Below are 19617 nucleotides of genomic sequence, written 5' to 3' on the forward strand. Positions count from 1 at the left end.
GTCTCACCAAACCCTCAGTGTTTGGTGGGAAGTACTATACATCTTTATTCGGATATTCTATTGTACATTAAGTACCATAATGACATCAATCTCTTGTCAACTGATATATTAAATGTGTGATGTTGTTGCAGTAGGCTTGAAGAAGAGTTGGAGCAGAGTCTTTGTTACTTTTATACATTTAGGGGGGCAGTTTAATGTAGCTCTAGACAATAGTTCATGTCCTTCTTTCAATGCTTAAGGTTTAACTACTGTCAATTAGGACTGAAACATGTTACGATGTTTCTGCCATCACGAAGCATCTGAAAAGTGAATGCATTTCATGATTATTTTGCCCCTTGTATCAGGATCAAGATGTTAACTCACTTTATTCAGCAACTTTGGCTTGCTGGATCACTAAAAATCTATGACCCTATGCCATACTATTATTATAATACAATTATATAATTTCATAAGTATAAACTGGAAAATTAGACTAAAGAGAGAAAAAAGTGATTTGTGCTAGCTGCTGCCTCGTTTTATATGCTATAGTCTGACCTGTAATCCATGTATTTTTCATTGTATTTTAATATAGGATTAGTTCAGAACATATGGACTGGATCACTTTAATAATATGTGATAACTGATTAAAAGACTCACCTAGTTAATTTTCAGAACAATGCAAATATTGATATAGGCTTAAAAGAGTTACAACATAATGATGCATATGGATAATTGCGTAAAACCCCAGTATGTCAAAGATGTATAGTTTAACCTGGTAATGTAAGAGAATTCAGTGTACATCTGTGATGTTTGCATACGTACATGTGGAAACATGCATAAACATTCTCATTTAGCCCAGACAGCACAGTCCGAGTCCCCTGACCTTGAGAATGAGAGGAGTGTGCTCGATACACAAAAAGGATAACTTGGCAGTGATGACACTGCAGGAACCTAACACAATACCACTAACCACAACGTCATGGCTGTCAGCCTACTATTTTTGTTTGCCATTTTTCTATGTGCATACAAACAGGAACACACACACATGAAAAAAAGTTGAGGCTGTGAACGAAGACTTAAAAATGACACACAACTTTATCCTGGGAAATGCCTTATTTCTGTGTTCCCTGTTGGCCATCAATTTCTTTGAGTGCAGCCACGGCCCCAACCCCAAGCATGACAGTACATAGTCTGCTCAGAGAAGCTGGATCTGAAAAGTGCATTAATGTTTGCAGCATTTGCTGGCTTTGCATGCGCCTTTTGAGCGCATTGTGATATTCAGATCTTCCACAGGACGTTCATGATGTACCAAACACAATGGAACGCTTGGGTGTCAGCTGGTTGGAAGCAACACAAGCTGAGGAATTGATAAGCTCTACTGTGAACAACAGGTTTGCTGAGGTTTTTGTGGAGGGTCAATACAAGCTTGTGGTGGATTTAGTCATGTAATTCCGGCTCTGGTTTCAGGTAGAGCTGTGTTTCAGGAAAGCTTTTAGGACTAGGTTTGAGTTGATCACATATACGAGAGATGACTATGAGAAGCAAGAAAGGATGGAGGCAGTTATCAATCATTTATTTCTTCAAAGACTCGGGATACATGATGCTCCGAAGATAATAGTTAGGCGCAGTAGGTCCCATGTCAGGGAATATATCATTGGGACGGGAATGAATCAGTCCCATACAATTGGCGATAGCTACTGAAACAGGAACAAGGTTAGTCACATTCCTAGCCAATGTCTGTAAATGCTGGAAAGACTATGTGGACATGGCTCAGGTTAAGGTCTCTGAATGGCAGTAAGTCCAAGTAACAATTGGTAACCTGTCAGACCCATGTTTGTGAGAGGTCACAGGGAAATGTTAAACATGTGCCAATACCCGGCTTTTTCAGTACTCAAGGCCCTGGAAAAAAGTTAAGTCTCATATCAAGCCAGTGTCTGATTAAAGGTGGGGGTGGGGGTTGTGGTAGAGTTTGTCATGTCAAAGGAACTCCCCTAAAAGGCTATTAAGCCTAGAACACAATTTAGGTATATAGTAAGCTGGTGTTTCTGAGAGGTTCGGGTAGCTGGGGATAAACAAGTTAAACGCCATGCAAGCATGAATCGGTAAGTTAGACTATAACCACCTCCACATTTCTGCTGGTGAAAGAGGGTTGGATATTGATCAATGATGATATGGCTCTGAAAGCTATACTTGTTCAAGCTAGCACTCAATGCATTAAGCAGCTGGATGCACCTATGTTTATAAGTCTTCTTCACCCTTTTTAGTCTTGAATTACAACTGAGTATCACAAGTTTTAAGTCTTGGATGCTCATAAACTGGGATGTCATATATGACTTTCTTGAGAGTGAGCTACTGAAAAGTCATTCATTCATGTAGTTTGTCACATCTAGGCCCTACATAGCATCTCTAATATGGTACTTCAAATGCTTGGGTAAGTGTACCATGTTACTAGAAGTATATTAAATTCCCTCTTTTGTTTTGCATTCCTGCACACAGTGTGATATTGTGATTGCATATAAATTGTTGCTAACCCTTCATGTCATGTATGGCATAGTTCACAGTGAAGGCAGGTCATTTGCTTTTAAGCATGATTCATTTGACAGTAGTTGGATCTTTGTACACACCTGGGAAGATCTCTTAAAGTAAGCCATTCTACTAAAAAATGGGCAGTAATTTTAAAACCCAACCTTCAATCTCAGTTTCTCTGTATGCTGAGAAATTGCTGATAAGAGTCTCTTTAATGGGGGGGGGGGGGGGGGAAACGAAAACCTGGACTTCACTGAGGAGTAGCATAACAAAATGCCTTATGGGCATGAATGTTCCTCTATAAATCACAGGCCATAAAAGATGAGAAATCTTGAGCTTCAGCAAATTTACAGTGTGAAAGACTGCTATTTCTCATCTCCTCATCACACACCCTAAAGTGACGGTTCACAATCACTTACAAATACATGATTTTGTTAGATTAAAATATTAACCTATTGCATTTTTGGATAAATTATACCGTCTATATTTAGACAGATATACTGATAGACATATAGGAAGATAGTCTTCTTATATGACTATACGCAGTTGATTGGCATAACATCTCACCAACCATTGTTAATGGATTTGAAGTAAACAGTACACAAACAATCTTATAAGTAAGGCCCCTTTAAAAATTGCATTAATGAATAGTATTTCATTGGATAGCAAAGACCAACACCTACTTCTTCCACAGACTCCTCATCTTGCACAAGTGTTGAAACTCGCCCCAGGGCTTCAGTTGGGGTGCCCCCTGGAGAGTGGCTTTGCTGGACCAGATCAGGAAGATTGATGTGGCCTGCAAAGCCATTGCTATCAGCATGCCCAGTGCGCTTTTTGTCACCAGAAGTCTGCAGAGACAGAAGGAAAGGAGAGAACAGTAGATAGAGGCAAGTGACCCATTTCCCAAAGCAAGAAAGAGATGGTGCATGTAACCTTTTCCCACATGCAAAGCTGACAAGCAAGATAAAAAATATTACTACATTATTAAAGGCCAAGAGGGGGGAAACAGAAAGCAATAGGTCATGATGGATGGCAGAATTATGAACAAATCAAGAAATGTTAGAACAGTTAGACTAGGTGATGACAGCACAGTCAAAGTACAAAGACAGGTGTAATGGATGAGAGAGGAAAATACACAACTATCATTAGCAGAAACCAGGACCAGCTATGTCTTAAGCGAATATAATTACTTAGTACTGTCACAGATCTTAGATGATCCTGTTCAAATATGCATTACACACAAGGCCTTGCTTCCCGACAGCTCACCGAAATGCCACCAAATAAACATGCTATTTACATCTTCAATGACACAATTAAAACATCAACATGCATGGGCATTAAAGAATTTCAAATATGGCACTAAATGGTCTCACACGTTAAAGTTAATACTGCTGTTGAGGTACATGGAGCATGTTATACACACAGTGGTTTGGGTAGCCACATTCCTCAGTCCAAACAATATATAAGCTTTGTAACCTCTAACGTGGCGACCACGATCCACTATGAAATAACACAATGTATATTTTTAAGTTTGAACTTGAACTTGTAGACGTGTGCAATGAGTTATAAAATAATTAATGGCCATCTAGGCCCTGATTATGATCTCGGCGGTAAAAACCGCAGAAATCAGCGCTGGCGATCAATAGAAGACCGCCAGCGCGACTACCCCCCTGCTGGCTGTATAATGTTTTCCCCGCTGGGCCATAACATTGACAGTGGCTCCAAATGGAGCCGCCGCCAATGTTGGTGTGCGGTGGGTGCAGCAGCACCTGTCGCGCAGATCTCTGCCCGTAAATCGTGCAGTGACCTGCACGGGGTCCCCTGCACTGCCCACGCCAAGTGCATGGGCAGTGCAGGGGCCCCCAGGGAGGCCCCAGAGCACCCCTTCCACCAGCCTTTCTTTGGCGGGGGAACCCGCCAGGGAAAGGCTGGTGGAAAAGGGGATGTAATAGTTTTAGGGCATTCTTGACAGAGCAAAGATGCACAATAGCATCGTAATACTGTACCCTGTTATCACCTAATAAATATAGATGGACACTGATAGCCAAAAATATGCAGTTGCAGTATTATGACACATTAGCCCTCCTATTTTACTCACATTGAGGAGGCAATAGCAAGTGACACAAGAAACCCTGCTACAGGGTATTTCCTTCTAACTTTATATCAAATGATTAATGAGCCCCATGTACTGGATTTTCTTACATCATCCCTGTTGTTTCCTGCATACACCTCTTGTAAAGATACATTTTGCACTTGGCTACAAAAACCCCGAAAAGGATAACATTTGAAAGTATTTGCCTGAACTCAGGTTTTGGAATAGAATGTATGTTTTTAATTTAGTATGCCTCTTTCAGTACAATATAGGTATGGGGCTTTAAGAGACTTTTGGTACTAGTGCAGTCATGTGTTCTTTAAATATCAGATTCAAGGGCTTGCGTACACAACAACATTTGGCATCAGGAGAATTTATTTTTTCGTTCAACCAAAGTACCAGAGAGAATAATGTCTGCCCTTCCTTTGGATGACAACAAGAAACAGTTTAGAAAAAGAGACTTAAGTAGACCCTAATGGACCTTGTTTTTAACTGTTTAACTCTGTTGGCTGGTGCTCAATGACTGGTAAGGAGAGAGTATTTAAAAAGACTGATTGGGTGAATATTAGCAATTTTCAAAATGGGTTGGAGGATTTCTTTAAGTAATTAGTAACAATAATACTTTTTACTATCTCAACATCGATGTCAAGTCTACATTAGATTACTTGACTGGTAGTTGGACACCACAATTGTGAATATAAGGTACAGAAATTAAATCATTCATGCAGAATTGAGGTATACAGGGTTCATAAAGGCTATTTCTGCAATGCACTTTTCACATCTGGCAACCAGCATCTTGGTTTTCTTTTTTCATGAATGGTAGCTCTTTGTACAACTACCCCTGCAGGTATATACTGTTCATTCCCATGGTGGGGACATTACTGATTCTGGACAGATCAATTTGGCTGTCAATAGAAATACTGATCCAATTACATGTTCCAACTACTCCCCCTAGTACCCATCATAATTCCATGTTCTAATACACCTATTCTCCTTTAGCCACATTCTACTTTCTGTAAACAACTGTACCCTGTGGATGGACTAGTGCTTTATGTACTGCAGCTCATGTTTGAGATACTCAAGCCAAAGTGAAATTGCTCTCTTCATGGCACATTGATACTCCTTGAAACATGACCAGCACCGCATCAAGTGGCCATTATATATATATATATATATATATATATATATATATATATATATATATATATATTTGTAGTACTTAAAAGGAATAATCGTTATTTTATTTCTCTAATCTGCAAAATGACAAGTTGGTTCAAAATTGAGGTGAATGGTCCATACAAGAACGTTAAATTCTTTATGGACCCTGGCACATTTTTAGTTCCTATTAGACCACCCAAATTAGAAAAACAACTGCTGAGCAGTACGTAAGTTAAATGGCTTCAACATAACAATGCTATGAATAATTCAGAAGTGGGATGAATAAGAGTCAACAGATTAGAAATCATGTCAGAGGTATGGGAGTCAAGGGATTAAACTATGCTGTAAAACTAGTCAATAATGGATTGCTGGAATGTAAACCCACACACAAGTGAAATGCTGCAAAAGTTTTCTCTCGTGGCAAATCGTGCTCCATTTAAAATGGGCTGAGACTGTCATATCAGGGAAAAAATGAGCCAAGTGGCAATACTAAAGACAGTCTGAGTGGCTATACCTCGACTACACTACAATTGGGCACTTAAATTGACACTGTACAATCCAGCTCTAATGAAAATGCCTTGCAAATACATGTGGATGTACTAAATAAATGTGAAATAAACCTGCCTCAGGTTGAATGCCTTCTGGCTTTCACAGAGCCAGCACTGCACAAAAATGGAGGCTTGGCAAGTGCACAAAGCAGAAACACAATCTATCAAGTGAAGATTGCAACTTGTAAATAGATTTGCAAACCACAATGTCCACTTTGCAGCATATTGTGACTCACAAGAAGGAGGGAGCGTGAAAGGGGGTTGACCCTCACAAGTATATGAATTAATGTTTGCAAACCATTGTAGGAAATGGGGTCTTTGGTTGGCAGTCAGGTTACCCCAGTCCAAGCAAGGACCCTCACTCTAGTCAGGGTAAAAGAGAATCACCCCTCAGCTAACCCACGCTCACCCCCTTGGTTGCTTGGCACGAGCAGTAGGCTTACTTTCAGATTGGTAGGTGTAAAGTATTCGTACCAACTCACAGAGTAATTCAATGAAAACACTATAAAATGACAACACAGGTTTACAAATATAGAAAATATTTATCGAAACAAGACAAACACAACAAAAATCCACCATACACAGGTCAAGTTATCAATTAAAAACAAAACAAAAAGAGTCTTCATGTGATTTTAAACACTGTTAGCGTGAAAATGTACCTGGGTGCGTCAAAAATAACCCCACACGGGCGAGTGTGTGTCAAAAGGGGCTTGAGATGCGTCGATATCACTCACAAGCAAAACCGTGCGTCGTTCCCCCTTCGGTTGGGTTGCATGCGTCGTTTCTTCTCTCTGAACAGCACTCACGGGTCCGGGCATGTTTTGCGTCGTTTTTACATGCCGAGCAATGTTTGCGTTGGAAATCCTACTGCACGATGATTAAAAAACCACGCACATGGGGTTGCGATCTCACCAACCTCTGTCAGCGATGCTGTGTGTCATTTCGCCAGCTGCGTGCATTGATCCTCCAACCGCGCTGCAGGCGAGCGTCGATTTTTCAGCCGCATCTCAGAGTCGCGTTGATCTTTTCCCCGCACGGCGGTCTGTGCGTGGATTTCTTAATCTTGTTCAGCCAGTTTCTCCTTTCAGGGTCCCAGGAACTGGATGGCACCACTTGGCAGGGTAGGAGTCTCAGCAGAGGCTCCAGGTGCTGGCAGAGAGAAGTCTTTGATGTCCCTGAGACTTCAACAACAGGAGGCAAGCTCTAGTTCAAGCCCTTGGAGAGTTCTTCACAAGCAGGAAGGCACACACACTCTCGTCTTTGTCCTCTTGCAAAGGCAGAAGCAGCAACTGCAGGATTGCTCCACAAAGCACAGTCACAGGCAGGGGAAGCTCTTCTTCCTCAGCTCTTCTCCAGGCAGAGGTTCCTCTTGGTTTACCGAAGTGGTCTAAAGTCTGTGGTTTTGGGTGCCCTTCATATACCCATTTTACCCGTTGAAGTAGCCTTACTTCAAAGAAAAGACTCTCTTGTTTGTGAAATCCTGCCTTGCCCAGGCCAGGCCCCTGACACACACCAGGTGGTTGGAGACTGCATTGTGTGAGAGCAGGCACAGCCATTTCGTGTGTGAGTAACCACTCCTCCCCTCCCTGCTAGCACAGGTGGCTCATCAGGATATGCAGACTACAACCCAGCTCCCTTTGTGTCACTGTCTAGAGATAGGTGCAAACAGCCCAACTGTCAAACTGACCCAGACAGGGAATCCACAAACAGTCAGAGTCACAGAATGTTTTAAGCAAGAAAATGCTCACTTTCTAAAAGTGTCATTTTCAAACACACACTCTTAATATCAACTTTACTAAAATATGTATTTTTAAATTGTGAGCTCAGAGATCCCAAACTCCACATGTCTATCCGCTCCCAAAGGGAATCTACACTTTAATCATATTTAAAGGCCGCCCCCATGTTAACTGACGAGAGGGATAGGCCTTGCAACAGTGAAAACCAAATTTAGCAATATTTCACTGTTAGGACATATAAAACACATTAGTATATGTCCTACCTTAAACATACACTGCACCCTGCCCATGGGGCTACAGAGGGCCTACCTTAGGGGTGCCTTATCAGTAAGAAAAGGGAAGGTTTAGGCCTGGCAAGTGGGTACACTTGCCAAGTCGAATTGGCAGTTTACACCTCCACACACAGTCACTGCCATGGCAGGTCTGAGACATGAATGCAGAGCTACTAATGTGGGTTGAACAACCTGTGCTGCAGGCCCACTGTTGGAAAATGGGTTATTGGTAGGGCAGGTAGGTACCTACACCTAGCAACAAGCCACAAACCTCCACAAAAGTACAGTTAGGTCTCAGTAAATTAATCCCAGCTCTACCCTTGGTAGCTTGGCATCGAGCGTCAAGGCTTAACTTAGGAGACAAAGTGTAAAGCATTCAAATATCACAAAACAGTAATTAAATAAAACACAGGAAACAGTTTAAAAATCCAAAACCAATTTATAAAAATAGCTTATATTTTTATCTTTAAAATGACACAAAAACGATTAAAATCGGTTCAGGGGAACCGGAGATATGAATTTTTAAAGTATTATTATTTTCTAGCGCTCAGAAACGAAAAGCGCCAATCGGGTCATCTGGTTGCACCAGGACCGGGACAAAGTCAAACTTTCAGGCCGACCGCGATGGAGCCCTGCTCGGATACAGGTCGCGGGAAGCCTCGGTTAAAAAGTTACCTTCTGACTTAGTCTTTAGTTTGAAGTTTTTCTTCACCGGGACGAACCTGCCAGTTGGATCCGACCTCCTGGAGCCCTTGTCCGGATACGCGAAGTCGGTTTCCTCGGTGGTGATTTCTACCTTCGGACTTAGTCGTTTTTTCGAGATGAAAATCCTTCGACCGGGGTAAACCTGGATCTTGATCCGACGTCCGTGGAGCCCTTCTCGGATACGATGGCTGGAAGGTCCCGGTCAACTTTTTACGTTCGGACTTAGTCTCTTTTTTGGATGTTTTTCTTTACCGGGACGAACCACGAAGTCAGGCCGGGTCGCGGTTGAGGCAAGCCGGCTAGAATTTCCGCGTCGGGTCGGTCACTTTATGGAGCTTTTTTCCAAAAATTCTCCAATCTTTTCCAAACTTCTGGGGCTTCACCCAGATGTTCTTTTAAGGTTCTTTTGGGGTCCACAGCTCACCCCAAGGGTCCAGAAGTTCTGTGATGGTGCTTGGGAAGTGCGGACTTCAACTCCCAGAATACACCTGGCGCAAACTCCTTTTTGGCCACTGGACAGTGGTCAGCTGGTCACTTTTTCAGGAGTTGGTGCAGGGGACTCTGGTTAGCAATTTTTCACCTGTAGCAAACAGGGAGTCCCTCCTTGAACCAGTGGAAGCCAGGCAAAGTCCTTCTTGTGGTGAAGCCCAAGTGTGCAGCTGGTGCAGTCTTTCTGAGTGCAGGGTCCAGGTGCAGGCCAGGGGTCCAGCAGGGCAGTCCTTCTTCTTCTTTAGTTCCTTTCTTGTTGAATTCTGGAGGGGATCTGAGGCGTGGGTGCAGGTCTGCCAGTTTTATCCTTGCTCCTGGGTGAAAAGCAGGGGGGCCCTGGTCCTCCAATCAGGGACAGGGTCGTCCCCCTGTGATGACCACTTCCTGGGAAGTGTGGCAAAAATCCATCCCAGAAGGCAATAGTCTCTAAAAATCCAAAATGGATGAATCTGATTTTTGGAGGAGAGATCTGGCTGAGCCCACCCACTGGTGTGGCTAAAAATCATAAACACACCCCTCTCCTGCCCTCTCCTAATCTAATCAAGGGGGCACCTAGCTGTCTGGGGTTGCAGGATGTGGGGGTGTTGCTGGGTGCTCCAGATGTCCTTCTCTGCCTTTGAAGACCAGTTTGGCAGCCCTCCCCCTTCCTGCTTCCCCATCTGCTGAGGGGAGATTCTCTCCCCCAAGCACATTCCTTTGTGTGAAGTCAGGCCACTTCACACCTCATTAAAGTAGCCTGGCAGAAGCTGCTGCAGGCTTGCCAATCAGAGCACAGCAGCAAAAACAATGCAGAGCTGAAATTGGCAACTTTTTAGGTAAAGTCTAAACTTTTTACCTGCACTAGTTATATTAAATCCAACAACTGGAAGTTGTGGGATTTATTATAACAATCAATTTGATACCAAATTCTTGGTATGTAACATTTAAGGAGACTTTAAAATTTAAAATAAAGTCTGCCCATTCTAGCCTATGAAGGCCATTTACTTCAATGAGGGAAAAACGAATTTGGCTGTTTTTACCTCACCAGGGCTTATAAATCTATTTTTATAAAGTCCCTGCTTATAGTTACATGGCACCCAGCCCTAGGGGCACATAGGGCACACCTTAGGGGTGACTTATATGTAAAAATAAGGTAATTTAAGACTTTGGAAGTACCTTTAATTCCAAAGTCGAATTTGCATATAACTTTAATTTAAAAGCAGCCAGCAAGGCAGGCTTGCTTTTAAAATGACACTGGGCACCTCAGCAATGCACCTAGGTGTGCACCACCTATGCTGTGGTCCCTAAACCTACATGCCCTACCATATACTAGGGACTTATAGGTAGGTTAACTTAGCCAATTATAATTAGCCTAATTTGCATATCCATTTTACACAGAGCACAGGCCCTGGGACTGGTTAGCAGTACCCAGGGCACCATCAGAGTCAGGAAAACACCAGCATAAAGTGGAAAATGGGGGCAAAAAGTTAGGGGGCCTCTGCAATCAGCCCCAGTTTCTCACACCCACTAGTAGCATTTGATTTACAGGCCCTGGGCACCTCTAGTGCACTTTACAAGGGACTTACTAGTAATTCAAATATGCCAATCAGGGATAAACCAATCAGCAATACAATTTACCCAGAGAGCATATGCACTTTAGCGGTGGTTAACAGTGGTAAAGTGCTCTGAGTTCAAAAGCCAACAGCAACAGGTCAGAAAAAAAAGATTGGGGATGACCCTACAAAAAGGGCCATTTCCAACAACCATTGATTGGATACTAGTAGCTCGTACGAAGTTTTTATTCATTCATAAAGAGGAAGGTACCTGTGAAGAGTACAACAACGGTCATGGGGAGAGATGTATTTTCCCCAATGTCCGTGGAGTAATTCTATATTTAGGACTTGCCTACTAGAGAGTTTATACACTCTGTTGCAAGATGAATTGCCAGCTTACAGTGGGCTTAAAGCCACCCTATCGCTTAGTATAGGGTGACTTCTTTGTCATTCTCATTTACTTGCTTCTTATTTGTTGGTTTGTGTGTGCTTTACTTCTACTTTGTGTGTTTGTCTCTCCACCGCAGCATGGATGTATTACTTGTGTCCTTCCACTGCTAACTTTTCAGGTTCTACTTTTTTTAAGCAATCCATAAGATTGCATATGTTTTCTAGCTGCCTTCTCGTCTACTTCCCCCCCTCTGCCACACTCGTGTTGCTCTTTCTGTCTGTGTGTTTCTCCACTACTCTCCTCCATGATGAGTTTGTCCTCTTGTTTCCGATGCTGCTTTCTCACATGTGTTCTTCTCCACACCAAATCTATGTTGTGCTTTCTGCCCATGTCTTGCTTCGTGCCCCCTTCTGTTATATCCCCACTCTCACTCTCTGTGATTCCAAACTGCTTACCCCAACAGCATTGATTCCTCTACTGTCTCGCACCACTTTTTTGCCTTTTGTCTTCCCATCCACCTCAGTTAACAAAAAAAACAACAAAAAAAGGAAAAAATGCTTGTGCCGTTTTGTTGATGTACGCATGCTTGGGGAGTGCACCTACAAAATGGCTTTTTTCTCATTTTTAGCAAGGTTTCACAGCATCAAGGATGCTGTAGAGCATGCCAAACCCACTGGCTAACCAAATAGGTCCCAACGTTGTGACCTATTGGCTTAGCCAATGTTTGTTTTAAAGATATTTGTTGTTCTTGCTCCTTAATGAGACAGGGCCGGAACATTTAACTCAATGCAGTTGTAAGGGCAGAAATGGAGATCTGCTGTCTGTCACAGGCCAACATCCATACGGGCACTAGGAAGGATTCTTATATATATATATATATACACACATATACACACACACACATACATACTGATATAGTGCAGTGCAAAAATATTCTGGGTTGCACTGCAGGTCTGTGCGAAAGTTGCTTTGTGATGAGACCAGAGAATAGTATATAGTGATGATGACTGCCCTACATAGTTGTTCTGCTATTACCTGAAAATGGTAATAAAACTGCCAATAAGAAATATAAACTAAAATGATAGATTTTTAATTGAAGTGATTCAAAGCAAATACATTTTGCACCATAAGAAAATGAACTACATAACTTCAAAATGAATACTCAAATGTCTAGTTATAAGTTTGTCAAACTATTTCATAATGCATAGTGTAGATGTATGCCGTCTCAGCATCAAATACAGCTTTAAGAAACTGTGGCCATAATTAAGACTTCGATGGATGGAAAAGGCTGTCCACCAAAGTTCGGCAGTCAGGATACCGCCAGTGCTTTACCCTTCCTGTGGCCCCTATTATGAGTTTGAAAACAAAATTTCCACTCGCTGGCCCAGTGGGAAACAGCCCACAACATTGACGCCGGCTCATAATTGAGCCGGCAACAATGTTACGGTGCGTAGGGTGCACCAGCAGCCATCGCATAAGCAGGCAGTGAAAAGCGCAATGGGGCTGGCCATGGGGGCCCCTGCACCCCATCTCCGCCAGCCTTTACATGGTGGTGTTACCGCCATGTAAAAGCTGGTGGAGAAAGGGGGTCGTAATCACCAGGGCAGCGCCGCTTGCTGAGCTACCCTGGCAGATGAGGACCGCCAGCACTGCCAGCACTGCCAGCCCATCGAGTGGAGGCGAAGAGGAGGTGTGGCAGTCTGACCGTGTCGCAACCGCCATGGTCATAATTGTGGATCTTGGACTGCCACATTAGCGGCGGTCCGATCACCACTGCAGCCCTGGCATTTTTACAAACCACAGGGTCGTAATGAGGGGCAGTATGTCTGTGCCTATGCATATGTGTTGTGTTTATATAGATCTATTTGGGAAGTTTCTCATAATAAGGGTATCCTTAAAAATACAAATATAATTGCATTAGAATGTGTCACAACTGACTGACCTTTTTCTTTACTAGCTACTTGTAACTTCAGAGAACACATTAACATTAGTTTTAAAAATATTACAGAATTTATTAACTGCTTCATGAGCAGAATACCCATTTTAAGGGATATTTTAAGAATATCATGACACATTCAATTTCTAGAGCTGCATAAAGCTCTTTAGAGGTACCTAAACTCTCTCTGACTTGTCCTTATAATGTACAGTCAAGGGTGCATCATTATGCATACTGTTGATCAATGGGGGTGTGCCCTGATCACACGATGGAAGTAGGGGGTAGCAAGGAGAGTGGTATGAAGTGGAGATTAAGAGAAGAAAGGAAGGTTTGGTTGTAGATTTTTTGGATGGTTGCATGGTGAACACAAATTTCATCATTAATATACCAAGACTGCAAACGTTATAGAAAAGGTAGAAAATGAGACAATATTTCCCATTCACAGAACTAGTCATTAATACCAGTTAGTCACATATTTTAGTGCAGTATTCTCATTTGCCCAATGTTTACAAAATATACTGCTATCCTTGTCAGAGGAAATGATAACATCAGTAAGTCATGAGTGAAGTTTAGCAATGACCAAAAACTCTTATGTTTCACTTACCTCCCTGATCATTAAAGTGCCTTCCCTTGAAATGCTGTTAAATGTGTCAGTTTGGGATGTCTCTAGACCAGGTGGTGCTACCATCCCTAGACTATATGGCTCACTGTTACCCGATGTTCCAGTTGGTCTGCCAAAAGAATGAAACCAATAAGTTGTAGCTCTCTTCTCACAAGCAATATTTAGATATTAATCATATTTTTACATTTATGTTTAGATGACATTTGAGACAACTTATTTATAAATGACCAAATTTGACCTTAAACGTATGCCCTAGAGAAAGTGAGTGCATTATAAGGCCCAGTCAACTTAGACCACTGATTAGTACTTATGATCACACTGGAAACCTGCTAGACAGATCCACCTCAAACTGTTGTTATAGTGTGCATTGTTAGAAATGGGGTCTTTGGTTGGCAGTCAGGTTGCCTCTGTCCAAGCAAGGACCGTCACTCTAGACAGGGTAAAGGAGAAACACACCCAGTTAACCCCCGCTCACCCCTTTGGTAGATTGGCACACGTATAAAGGCTTAACCTAGAGGCAATGTGTAGAGTATTTGTACCAACACACAGTAATACAGTGAAACACTACAAAATGGACACCACATAGGTTTAGCAAAATAGTAAATATTTATCGAAGTAAATCAAGACCAAATACAATAAAAATCCACCATATACAATTAAAAATATGACTTTAGCAATTAAAAACACCAAAATAGTGTCTAGATGCACAAATGTTGCAATCTGATGTTAAAGCGGCATCCTGGGAGCGTCGTTTCCCACAATGCGACTCCACTGGCGCGGTTTACGGAGTCACACGGACCCTCAGGTACTGTACTTTAGCAAAATGCATGGAAAAGGAGTTGGTGGGCAAGGCGATGCTGGATCTGATGCGGTGTTGATTCCGGTGCTGCGGGCAAAGGACTGAAGGCATCACAAAGAGGGGTAGGGTCGTTGCTGCGAATGGTGGAGGTGAGGCGGCATCCATTGTGAGGAGTCAGCCAGTGGTATCTCCAGCAAAGTCAAAGTCTGGCGAAGTCACGATGCTGCGGGGCGACCTCACGGGGTCGCAATCATGTCACAGCCTCTGAGACCGAGACGGGTGTCACGAACGTTGGGTGACGACACTCCAACTCAAAGGTTTGTGTGGACGTCAGTGGCTGCAGCAGCATTGGGCCTACATTGACGGTGGGGTCGTCGCACCTTGGCGAGTTCCATGGATCCAGGTGCAGGTGGTATTGCAGGCTTCGGGCAGCGGTGTCCTTGGTGAAGTTGTACTGAGTTATCCGGTGTATTTTCACAGGATTGTCACCAAAAATTCACTTCCAGGGGCCCAGGAACTGGCACCTTCTGGCAAGCTTGAGTCCACAACATGAAGTCTCAGGGACTGGCTGATGAAGCCTTTGCTGTCCCCTGAGGCTTCAAAAACAGGAGGCAGCTCAGTCCAAGCCCTTGGAGATACCTCTCAAGCAGGAATGCACAAAAAAGTTCAGTCTTTGTCCCTGTCACAGGCAGAAGCAGCAACTGCAGGATAGCCCAAAAAAAGCACAGGCAGGGGCAGCACTTCTCCTCAGCTCTTCTCCTGGCCAATGCTCCTCTTGAATCCTTGAAGTAATCTGAAGTCTGGGATTTGGGGTCCAATACTTATACCACTTTCCGCCTTTGAAGTTACCCAACTTGAAAAATTTGCCTCGGTTGTTTACAGGATCCTGCCCAGGCCTAGCTCCAGACACACCAGGGGGTTGGAGACTGTTTTGAGTAAGGGAAGGCATAGCCCTGTCAGTTGTAGGTGTCCACTCGTCCATCCAGCCTAGCCCAGATGGACCATCAGGATATGGAGGTTACCCCAGCACCCTTTGTTTCACTGTCTAGTGGAGATGTACAAACAGCCCAACTGTCAGTCTGACCTAGACAAGGAATCGACAAACAGGCAGAGTCACAGAATGGTTAAAGCAAGAAAATGTCCATTTTCTAAAAGTGGCACTTTCAAAGTAACAATCTAAAAACCACCCTTGCTAAAGGATGTATTTTTAAATTGTGAGTTCAATGACCCCAAACTCCAAATTCATATCTGCTCTCAAAGGGAAACTGCACTTTAAGGAAATTTAAAAGCAGCCCCCATGTTAACCTATGAGGGAGATAGGACTTGCAACAGTGAAAAATGAATTTGGCAGTATTTCACTGTCAAGACATGTAAAACACATCGGTACATGTCCTACCCTTAAAATACACTGCACCCTGCCCATGGGACTACCATAGGGCCCTCCTTAGGGGTGCCTTACAGGTATAAAAAAAGAAGGTTTGGGCTTGGCAAGAGGGACTTGCCAAGTCAAATTGGTAGCTTAAAACCTCCACACACAGACACTGCAGTAGAAGGTCTGAGCCATGTTTACAGGGCTAATCATGTGGGTGGCACAGTCAGTGCTGCAAGACTTGTTTTACAGGCCCTAGGCACCTCTAGTGCACTTTACTAGGGACTTACTAGTAAATCAAATATGCCAATTATGGAAAAGCCAATTACATATAAAATGTCATTTAGAGAGCATATGTACTTTAGGATTGATTAGCAGTGGTATAGTGCTCAGAGTCTTAAACCCAACAAAAACTGGTCAGAAAAATAGGAGGAAGGAAGCAAAAAGTTAAAGGATGACCCTTCAGAAAGGGCCAGGTCCAACATGCATGTATGTAGCAACTTGCTTTCTTCAGTAGTAGAGGCAATTTGTAATAGATTTTGTGTGTAAGCACTCCCTTTTTTGCTCTGTATTATGTATTTAAACTACTGAATCTCTCCTAGTAGAAATCTGAGTCTAAATTTGAACTTGCCAGTTTTGTAATCAACTATGTAGGCTCTGGCTTCCAAACTGGAAACCAAAACTCTAGAGGAAGTCACAAAAATAGTGTTTCATTATAATACAGTATAAACGTCTATCAAGGACAAACTCAATTGTTGTACAGTCAGCTGTAGATCTAATAGGTAAGAGGGAAAGGGACAAAAAGGTAAATCAATTGTAATGTAAGGCATTGTTTTGTTGTCATGTGCTCCAGAATACCTGTACAACATGAGACCATGATAAACATTAAGAAGATGGAGCAAGATTGCATTAAGAGAAAGAGAATCAAACACATGCAACTGCCTCAGACCTTAGATGGCAGTAATAAAAGTACAATGGTAAAACAGGAAAAGGCACAATATGAAATTCCTAAAAAAGTTGGAAAAATTGGAAACTGAGTGAAGCTTTTTCAACTAAAGAAGAACACCCAATAATGTTATTATATTATATTCATAATTTGCACTGTTTCTGAGGGAATATGTTGCCGCTGCACTTGGTACGAAGGTACATAAAAGGCTAATAAGACAACCTGGCCAGATATTTTCGGTAAAACCTGATCGGCAAGGTCAGAATTAAAATTCTGAAAGAAAGGAGGAATGATAAAATCAGTCAGGGAGTTCAAAACTCTTACTGGATCACATCCCAACAAAGATCATAGTTTGAAGACAAGCAATCTTTTTGGGGATAGGTCAGGAGTGGCAGGAATCAATGAGTACAATTCTAGACTGACAGGTAGCGGCAAAAATAAAAACTTTGCACAAGTCTTTCTGGATGTGGGGAGAAATGTCTTAGAGATCAGAACACCATAGCACTGACAATCTCCACTTGTCATAGAATATTGTCCCCATGTGACCAGTGGCCTCTAACTTGTTAAGGGAACAATCAAGGGCAGAACAATTGTCTCTAAGATTGCCATAGATAGTTTTCAGTTATTGTAGGTCTTGTCTGAAGGGATTGGCTAGAAAAGCATTGAGTCTGATGTTCAAAAAGCCCATTTCATGTGATGGGTGACATACCTGAAGAATAACAATATCCAACTATACAATGCCGGTGTCTACCATTGCCATCCTATCATCAGGCCTAAAACACACACTTGAAAACCAAAATAACCCAACCTTAAAATAGTTAGACTAACTCATAGCATTGTCCCAAGGCTAACAACAAATTAAAGAGAGTGCACCATAAGCATGCACCAAGCACATGGGCCAATAATCACAATGCCCTTATGATGAGAGAAAAGTTTATATTATAAAAGCATAAACAATTTATTGCATTTCAATTCATAGGACACATACATATAGCAAAGACTTGGAATCGGAAAGCTGCAGAGCAGTTTAAATAGCAATTCAATGATCTAAGCCTAGCAGCAACAGTAACCCATACCTGCTATGAAACAAAAAAACATTAATACCAATAGGTCATCAAATGACTCATCACATTTTCATTAATGTCACCCACTATACAGGTTAGATTCTGAGATAACCCACTGTTAAAAAATAGACTGTGGATCTAGAGAACTTGGTGTACTCCAGTCTGATCTTAGACGTGCGTAAACTGGATAGAGTTTTCAAATTATGATAATTTAATAAATCTCCGTTTAGCTTGAATTCAGCAATATCATTAATGACATATCCTTTGGCTTTTCTCCTTACAGAGGAACTGGAATCATTGTATAACATGAGAGGGGCCTGCTGAATGCACATGCATTTATCTTCACCGAACCCTCAGTTTCTTCTGTCACAGAGGATCACTAAATTCTCCTCAAAAGTTTGGAATCTACAAGTGGAAAAGGAAAAGTCCTACAATGGTCGTACTCATTGTTTTATAACTACACTCATTAGGAGAAGTTGAAATCCATTACTGAAACCTCTAACGTTCAATATGGTATGCCATCAGGGCAGTGCTGTCATCAGCTATGTTCAAGGACTACACTCATAACAAACTCACTGTAGCTATAAATCAACTTTTTAGATACTTAGTGATGAACTCTGCTCCAAATCACAATATTATATGACGTTCAGTATTTGGCAAACTTTTGTTAATGGTCTCCCTCGTGGCCAATATTCAAAGGTTCTGAATGGGTTCTCTGTAAATTAATCTAAAACAGATATTGTGATCATCACTTTGGACCATAGCGTACCACCTAATTACACCCCTATTCCCCCTCGTACCCATCTCTCAGGCACCAACCAGATTAACCAATTATCTGAAGAAAGTGATCTTTGACTCTGACCACTTGTTAAAGCAACAGGTTATCAAGAATGAGCTCTTCCACTTTGTTTTCCTTTGAATGACTCTCTCTCCTTTATGTTTCTAATTCATCACCACATAATACTCATCTAGGCAATGATTGTCCCCAGTATTAACTGCTGCAATGGTGGTACTGCAGAGGTCACAGTCAAAATCATGTGAAGGATCCACAGTGTATACAAGTAAGCCCCATATCTCCTCTCTGGATCAAAGATATAAGATGATCTTATCAGTGCTTCAATGGCTGCTGGTCTGATGCAAAAAAAAATACTTAATTCATAAGGCAGAGCATTATCATTCCCTGAAATACCGTACCAATCTCATGATCCTTTACTCACAACCAGGCATCTTCCAAAGTCACTCAACTATACAATGACATTGGGATGGTCTACCACCAAGATCGAACAGGAAGTTGGGATATAAAAGGCTGAGCAAGAAAGGGGCATGCATCCTAGCAATGTTAGAGCAGTAACTAATATTATGACATCTTGATCCCAATAAATAGATTGAACAATGAATTATAGTTTTGGCAGAATGTTATTCGATCTAATATAACATTACATTTTGGATCAAG

The 19617-nt window shown here is 42.1% G+C and overlaps 1 protein-coding gene across 7 annotated transcripts in view; it reads right to left on the reverse strand.

Moving 5' to 3' along the window:
• Window positions 1-19617, reverse strand: part of TNIK (TRAF2 and NCK interacting kinase) — a 623603-nt gene that overhangs the window by 43272 nt on the left and 560714 nt on the right. For 5 of the 7 annotated variants that reach the window (XM_069213031.1, XM_069213034.1, XM_069213029.1 and 2 more), the window contains 2 exons: window positions 13969-14095; window positions 3189-3353 (listed from right to left, as the gene is read on the reverse strand). In XM_069213031.1, coding sequence (XP_069069132.1) covers window positions 3189-3353; window positions 13969-14095 — 292 coding nt within the window. The remainder of the gene's footprint in view (window positions 1-3188; window positions 3354-13968; window positions 14096-19617) is intronic. The other 2 variants (XM_069213035.1, XM_069213030.1) reach the window with 1 other exon arrangement.

Source organism: Pleurodeles waltl, chromosome 11 (genome assembly GCF_031143425.1).
Source record: "Pleurodeles waltl isolate 20211129_DDA chromosome 11, aPleWal1.hap1.20221129, whole genome shotgun sequence".
In the NCBI taxonomy this organism is placed as follows: domain Eukaryota; kingdom Metazoa; phylum Chordata; class Amphibia; order Caudata; family Salamandridae; genus Pleurodeles; species Pleurodeles waltl.